Source organism: Gavialis gangeticus, unplaced genomic scaffold (genome assembly GCF_001723915.1).
Source record: "Gavialis gangeticus isolate Ggan-Ray unplaced genomic scaffold, GavGan_comp1, whole genome shotgun sequence".
NCBI lineage: Eukaryota > Metazoa > Chordata > Crocodylia > Gavialidae > Gavialis > Gavialis gangeticus.
In genome coordinates this window covers 69,345,535-69,353,546 of record NW_017729004.1, presented here as the reverse complement: position 1 = coordinate 69,353,546, position 8,012 = coordinate 69,345,535, and the positions used below count along the sequence as shown (strand labels likewise).

At 40.0% G+C, this 8,012-nt stretch overlaps 1 protein-coding gene across 5 annotated transcripts in view; it reads left to right on the top strand.

Moving 5' to 3' along the window:
* ISPD (isoprenoid synthase domain containing) overlaps window positions 1–8,012 on the top strand; it is a 265,206-nt gene that overhangs the window by 121,836 nt on the left and 135,358 nt on the right. For all 5 annotated transcript variants that reach the window (XM_019508509.1, XM_019508512.1, XM_019508510.1 and 2 more), the window contains one exon: window positions 3,339–3,436. In XM_019508509.1, coding sequence (XP_019364054.1) covers window positions 3,339–3,436 — 98 coding nt within the window. The remainder of the gene's footprint in view (window positions 1–3,338; window positions 3,437–8,012) is intronic.

Sequence of the window (8,012 nt, the reverse complement as noted above, 5' to 3'; positions counted from 1 at the left end):
ATGATTTGGTGATCTGATCATAGAAGGCCACCAGGTTGGCCATCCAAGACTGATTCTCTTGTAGGTACAAGGCCTACTCCTTAACTCATAAATTTGCAGAAATAAATCATTATGTGGAAGCCAGGTGTCATGCATGTTTGGCTATGCATTTTACTCAGTGAATCTGTGGCCTTATAGGGTGCCTATACATGAGCAGGGAGGCTGCTGCAATGCATTGGACTCAATTAATTGAGTCTCCTGGAGCGTGGCAATTATCACTCTTCAGCAGCTTCCTGCATCTTGTATATTAGTATCCCCATGTTTCAAAATGGTGGTGAGGGTGCTTTATCTAAAGTGCCCTGTCACCATTTTGAAGTGCAGGGGCACCAATGCATGAGACACTCTGGGTGTTTTAATTAGAGTAACTCTCAGAGCCGTTCTAATTAAACCCCCCCATCCCTCCATTTCCATGTATAAATGCTCATACATTCCCCAAAATTGTAGTATCCTGTGGTTTCCAGTCTCATGAAAGCTAACCCTCATTTTTCACTTTCCCTTCCATCTAGTTCTTGTAGTATGTAGCCAAAAGATTTTTCTTGTTTTGTCATTTTCTTCTTGGTAGTCATAGATTCATAGATGTTAGGGTCAGAAGGGACCTCAGTAGGTCATCAGATGACCTCAGCTAGGTGCTTGTCCAGTCTTCTCTTGAAGACCCCCGAGGTAGGGGAGAGCACCACCTCCCTTGGAAGCCCATTCCAGAATCTGGCAACCCTTACTGTAAAGAGTTCTTTCTAATGTCCAACCTAAATCTACTCTCTGTTGATTTGAGGCCATTGTTCCTAGTTACTCCAGAGGGTGCCCTAGTAAATATAGCATCTCTTATTCCCTGCTGCCTTCCCCTGATGAATTTATAGGCAGGTACAAGATCACCTCTCAGCCTTCTCTTGTGAAGGCTGAAGAGATCTAGGTCCTTCAGTCTCTCCTAGTAGGGCCTTGCCTACAGGCCTCTGAGCATATGAGTAGCCTTCTTCTGAACCCTCTCAAGATTCTCTGCATCCCTCTTGAAGTGTGGCACCCAAAACTGGATGCAGTACTCCAACTGTGGCCTGATCAGTGCAGCATACAGGGGAAGTATCACCTCCCTGGACCTGTTTGTCATGCATCTGCTAATGCATGATAAAGTGTGGCTAGCTTTGTTGATTACTTTGTCACATTGATGACTTGTGTTTATCTTGGAGTCAGCTATGACTCCAAGATCCCTTTCTGCTGCTGTGCTGCTGAGAAGGTCAACCTGTAAGTGTGTTGGTGGTTCTTTTTGCCCAGGTGCAGCACTTTGCACTTGTCTTCATTGAAATGCATCCTATTTTGTTCTGCCCATTTTTCCAACTTGTCCAGATCCACCTGAATCTATTCTCTGCCCTCTGGTGTGTTAATTTTGCCCCATAATTTGGTATCATCTGCAAACTTGGACAGGGTGCTCTTCATACCCTCGTCCAAGTCACTGATGAAGACATTGAATAGCACTGATCCAAGGACCGAGCCTTGTGGGACTCCACTGCCCACATCTTTCCAGGTCGATATCAACCCGCCCACCACCACTCACTGGGTGCAATCCCTAAGCCAGTTTGCCACCCACCTGACCATGCAATCATCTACATCACAGCCTGTCAGTTTATTTGAGAACAGAATGAGATACCATATTGAAGGCTTTCTTAAAGTCTAGGTAGATGACGTCTACCTCGACTCCTGCATCTAAACATTTTGTGATCTGGTCATAAAAAGAAACAAGGTTAGTCAGGCAGGATCTACCTGCAGTGAATCTGTGCTGATTTCCTTTCAGCATTATTTCCCCTGCTGGGCTCCCACAAATGTGATTCTTTATGATTTTTTCCAGAGTTTTCCTAAGGATAAAAGTGAGACTAACTGGTCTCACTAACTAGTCTAATCTGAAGGAACCATGTGCATTATTGGCATGGTAAATATGAGAATCTTTGCCTTTCACCTTTTATTTTCAGCTGTTCAGTGATTAATTTAACTTTGTGTCTCTCAAAACATTGCTTGAAAATTATCATGTCGTTTACCATAAACTATAGTAATAATTAGCTTAAATTCCTTTTTATTCTGTGTTTGTTACTCTTTACAAAAGTATGCATGAACGTATGAGAGAGAGTGAGGTGGAAGTTTATTTGGACAACGTTAAAGACATCTGAATGAACGTATTATGTTTTTAAATATTAAAAAACCTTGCCACATGTAGTCATTATATAGTTTGGTATTCAGTCTTGCTTTTATGAGTATTTACAGCATATCTTTATATTCTCTTTTAAATCCATCCCAACTGATTTATTTCTGTTATCCTTGAAGTATGGTAGAGGTCTGTTTTCAATATAATTATACTGCACATTTATAAATCTTTTAGCTGCTTGCAGAATGAGCACCCATAAGACAACACAAACCTTACATTCTATTATTTCAATGTCCATATTAATTGAACATCTAAGGATAAAAGCGTTCGTTAAAAACAATATGACTGTCAGGCCAGAATTTAAAAACAAAAAATAAAGAAGAAACTTTTGGAACCTTAAAATTATAGTTAGTACTAAGAGATGAAATTTATTTTTGAACTACTCTTTTCAAGGAAAGGATTGGGCATTAATTGTACTTAGACCAATGTATTTAATAATGTGTTCTATGTCTCCAGTTGTGCCCCAGTATCAGATGGATTATGACCGTTCACCCTAATTTTGCAACTTATTCTATGTTGGGGTAGAACCTGTGGCTAGAGCTCCATTAGTTTCAAAACAGCTTTACATATGCAAAGGCAACACATGGAACTTATTGTAGAAAAAAGACTTTAATTTAACTGGCTATATTCTTAGTTCTGCCCAAATGTCACTTGTTTTGGGTTTTTTTTTTTAATTGATACAATTGAATACATTTTCCATAATTTGTAAAAATGCATTTAGTGTGCAGTTAAGTCCATTTGAAATCAGTATTCCAGGAAATTCTTCTCTTGGTATTTAATAAGTATGTAAGTATTGTGGATCTGATCCATCACACATGGAAGTCAATTAGGAATCTTTTAATTTATACCAGTAGTCTTTAGAATAGGCTTCATGTGAGCTTTTTACTTCTGTCAGAATGTAAGAAGTAGAGCAGAATTTTTCTTTTGATTTTCTCATTTATATCAATTGTGCTGAGCTGCCTTGCAATGAATCCTCTTAAAAGTAGATTTCCAGCTGGTGGAGAGGCTCTATTGGAGATAGGAATGAAGAATTTTAACATAAAGTTTACCAGATCAGTAATTTTCTTTCATGTATTTTATATGAAATTCAGTTCTTTTTTTCTCTTGATCACAGATAACCTATCACAACAAGTTTGTGTTATTACTGATATGAAAGAAGATGCTGTGCAAGTAGGTTTTCTCCTTCATGAAACTCTGAAAAGCCATATCAAAGTAAGTATTACTATGTCATATATTAGTAAATTATGTTATTAATAGCCTGTTTCAGGTTACCACCAGTTCTTAAGAAAATGGACTAAACTTCACTACTATGTTAAAAACACAATAGTTTAGGTGCTATATATTACTGTTCTCACCGAGTAGATTTACAGGGCTTGCATAGAGATGGAGAAGATATAATCTTGCTTTTAGTGTGGAGAAAGATTTTGTGATTGCTATGATACACCTGACTAATCAATCTGTTGAGGGGAAGAGAGGTATGTTATACCAGTGGTTAACACATACAGTTGCATCACTGTAAAACACTAGTGTATCACACCAATGAGAGTTTATCACTGCATCTCATAGCCAAAGAATTCACCATTTCATTTCACTTTTTGATGACTGGCAGTTTGGTAAACCTTAATTCGTAACTTACTTTTGAATTCAGTGATGATAAAACCAAAAGATTTAATTAAGACTGCCATCAAAATCAAATACAATGTACTGAGTTGAACTTTGCAGTGAATCTGTAAACACCATAGCAAGTTTTTAGCTTCCCTTGCAAAAAACGTAATGGTAGAGTTGGTCAGATATTTAGATCCATGGTACAAATTGAAAAGCCAGAAATAAAATTACAAAAAATCCTAATAGCAAAGATACAAAAGCAAAATAACCAAGATAAAATGAATATACAATTTGTTTCCAGGCTTCTATAACAAAAACATAAATGATTGAGTTACTCAGATATTTGAACCTGAAATGCAGTTGGATAAATTGTAAAATTTTAACAAACAATCCAGTAAGGCTACAAAAATGAAAGAATTTGCAGAATAAAAGATTGACAAATTGACTTCAGTCAGCATCCAGAAAACTGTGAAGGTGCCCAAATTCATTGGATGCCTTCACTTTATCTTTAGAAGTTCTTTGGGTACCTCGACAGCTACATAAGCTCAGAAGCAATTTAGACCAGTCACCTAGGCAGGAGTGAAGTATTTAAATCCTGTTGTGATCCAGACAAGAAATTTTAGAAACCACCCTGGTCAAGAGTTCCTGTTGACTATCTTTAGGTAGGGCTGTGTGAAATTTCACTGGCTGTTTCATTTTGATGCTGTTTCGACTCGTTTTGAACTTGAAACAGCGAAATCTAAATGAAACAAAGGGCTTCAAAACAGCCTCGAAATGAAACAATGGCATTCAAAATGTTTTGAAGGTTTCAAAACCTTTCGAGTTTCGAGGCCGAAGCTGGGCTTGCCTGCAGGGAAACAGAAAGTAAGGAGAGGGAGGGGGAAGAGAGGGGAAGGACTGCTCTGATATCGGCGGTGACTGGCTGCCTGAGATGCTGCTGATGTTGCTTACTAAGTTATTACCTGTTGTCATTTAAAGTGGTGGACTGAGCTGAGGCTGTAGGGGAGGAGGAAGCCTTATTGCGGCACACTGCTGTGTCGTGTAGAGGCCCCAGTGCCAGTGAGGGTATGCCTTAACACATGCACACAGTCACACATCACAAGTTGTGCTTGTCATCAGCTTGAGATGAAGTGTCCCAGAAACCGCTGCACCTATCTCCTTGAAATCTGGCAGGTGTCATGGCCTCAGCAGGGGACACCATCCCTGCTGTTTTCATCCAAATCTACCAAAAAATGACAAAGTTACAGGCAGTTTCATGCTTCCATATTATAACCTATGGGCTAAACATCGAAACAGTGGCAAAACAAAGAAACATTTTTGACGAAATGAAATGGAACGATGCTTTCGAAATGAAATGAAACACTGTCCTATTGAAAAGGAAGTCGAAAGAAAATGGTACTGTTTCGCACAGCCCTAGCTGTAGGCACCCCTCTGTGGAGTGACTAGGTAATCTAGGTCACCCTTAAAAGGCAGAAAGTTCTTTCCATTCATGGAAGCCTGGGCACCAGACTTTTGTTCAAGATCATTCAAAATGAGTCAAAGGGACTAACATAGTGCTGTGATGCCTCAGTAGTGGCACCTTAACAATCAGTTAGTATTTGATCCACACTCTTAAGGGTTTTCAGATTTTTTTTTTTACATCCTGCTTCATAATTATAGTCATATTAAGGGTCAGCTAGCATGTTTCCTTTCTTCTGCATACATAGTTTGAGGAATCCTTGGTTACATTCTTGCCTGATTACGTTTTCAGGTTGCACAATTAATTTATCTGTCAAGAGTAGAGTTTGTACAGAGATACTCCAAAGGCCAATAGTAGGGGGTAAAAAAGAACTATTGTAGCAGTGAACTGAAGAAAATGCAAACAAAAACTTTTCTAATCAGAGAGGAATTCCAAGGCCAAGAGTTATTTCATTATATGCGAAGTATTATTCCCACAGTAATTTTCCCACCAAATTTTATGACAACTAGTAAATGAACGTTGTCACTGAAAGGCACTTTTTACTGTGCACTGATTCCATTCCTGTAAAAGAAAGACAGTAAACAACCTTTCCTATTCCTTACAAATATTACTTAACCTATTTCCTCTGGATGCAAGTAAGCTTTTTCTGACTAAGAATTGTGCAGCACTTGGTTCTTAGTGTTGGCCCCTTGTATCTAAAAATCATATAAATCACTGGAAATTATGATTAATTGGGCTAAACTGTACACAGGTGTTGTGCTTGATTAAATGTTCAGGATTCACTAAATCCTGAACAAATTCATATCTCTTGGCAGGTAGGCAGGTTCACTAATAAGTCTACCAGAGGTAAAGAGCTGTGAATTAATCACTGCACTACCCAGTCCTCTGGAGTGGTATTAATTGTGTTTATATTGAATACAGTTTAATATTTAACTAGTTTTTATGGAAGCCTAGTGCATTAGCATTAATGGTTCATCTTATAAAAATTAAAATAGAACAAACTCAAAACTGTAACAAAGGTGGCAAGTAAAATATATTCTTAAAATAAAACACATTTATATATATATAATTCACTGTCTACAAATCAAAACTGCCCGTTTATAATCATTCTTGTAGCTGAAAACCAAATGCTCCTAAATCCACATTTGATTGATGAGCGTACCTTATCCAGTTACATAGAACATATTCTCAGATTCTTTACTTATCAAGTGTAATTCCTGGCTGATCTTTACTTACCACATGTTATCTCTGTTTAACTGACATTTTTCACATACGTCAGCATATGTCTGTCACAAGTTTTTGAACATTTTATTTCAAAATACCTGACAGTGTAATTAACTGAGCTGTGGTTGGTTACTTTATTACTCTAGATTAATAGTGTATTTGCAGCACAGTTAAATTTGAAAACCCAAATACTTAGTGTAGCAGGGCCAGTGTCGAGTTGTACTGTAGCGCTCTCTTATGATTGCATGACTCCTGCCTCCTCCAGCCCCTTGGGCTCTTCTTTCCTACTCACCTGCTACACACTGATGTTGTTTAACTGCCCCCCCACAAAGGTTAAAAGGCTGCCCAAGTTCCAGAGGGAGTCCAGTCCACTGCCAAACCACTCTCAATCCACTGTGGCCCTCTTTTGGCTCTGTTGGTGTGTATTCAGGCACCTGGTGCTTTAAAGCTTTATTTGCAGCCTCTGACCACTCCTACAGCCTTGCCCATGCCTCGCAAATATTATCAATTATCTCAGCTTTTTTGGGACTTCAGCCTTCCCAGCCTTGGCCCCCTTTATCTAAGTGGGTGCCCCTAGCCCAAGACCCACTGTCTGGGACTTCAGCATTTGGGCTCCAGCCCTGGTTCTGCCCTTCTCAGACTCTGGCCCTAGCCCTCCCAGCTTCAGGCCACTACTATATTGCCATGCCTGGTTCCAGCTTTTGCCCTCTTGGTTTCCACCTGCTAGACTTGTGGTCAGCCCTAGCAGGGCTCAAATACTATAGTGTCCTCAGGCACTCCAATGACTCATGCCCCTGCCCTTGGCAGGGTTCAGTTGCATGCCTCCAAGGCACCCTATGGCTTAACCCTCAGTGTGCTCTCAGGCGTCCCACTGTGGCCTCCTTGGCTCTTCTTTTAGCCACACCTGGTCTACTGGTTTAACTATAACATAAAGGCAAGCTATTGCTTTAACCAAAACTTTCCCTTATTCTGGGTAAACAAACAAACATCAGATCGGCCCTCACCCCTGGGTGAGCACCGCTGTCTTCAGCTCCTGTAAAGGCTTCTCAGGTGGCTTCTGTCTCCAGAGAACTCAGGTCTCTGCCAGGCACCCCTGCCTCCAAGGTGTTAAACTCATCTGTCCAGGGGCATTTCCTTACCTGAATCAGGTGAGTCGATTGCTTGCACAGGTGTTCACCAGTAGGGCTGATAGGCAGCTTGGTTGTTCTTGCTGCAGCTTAGGTCAGCTGCTTATCTGTCCAGACAGCAGGCTAGCCTTCCTCATTCCTAGTAATGGGAGTCTCTGGCTCCCTGTTACACTTGAATTCCTGCTTCTTGTCTGGCAAGTGGCTAGAAACATCCTGAACATAGTTTCCAGAAGAGACTTCTGCATTTAATCCAATCTGTGTATACCACAAAGAAATTCAGTAATTCCTACATCTAGCTCAATAAGTACTGAGTACTTATTTGGAGTATGGCATCCAGTTCTGGGCGCCGCATTTCAGGAGGGATGTGGACAGC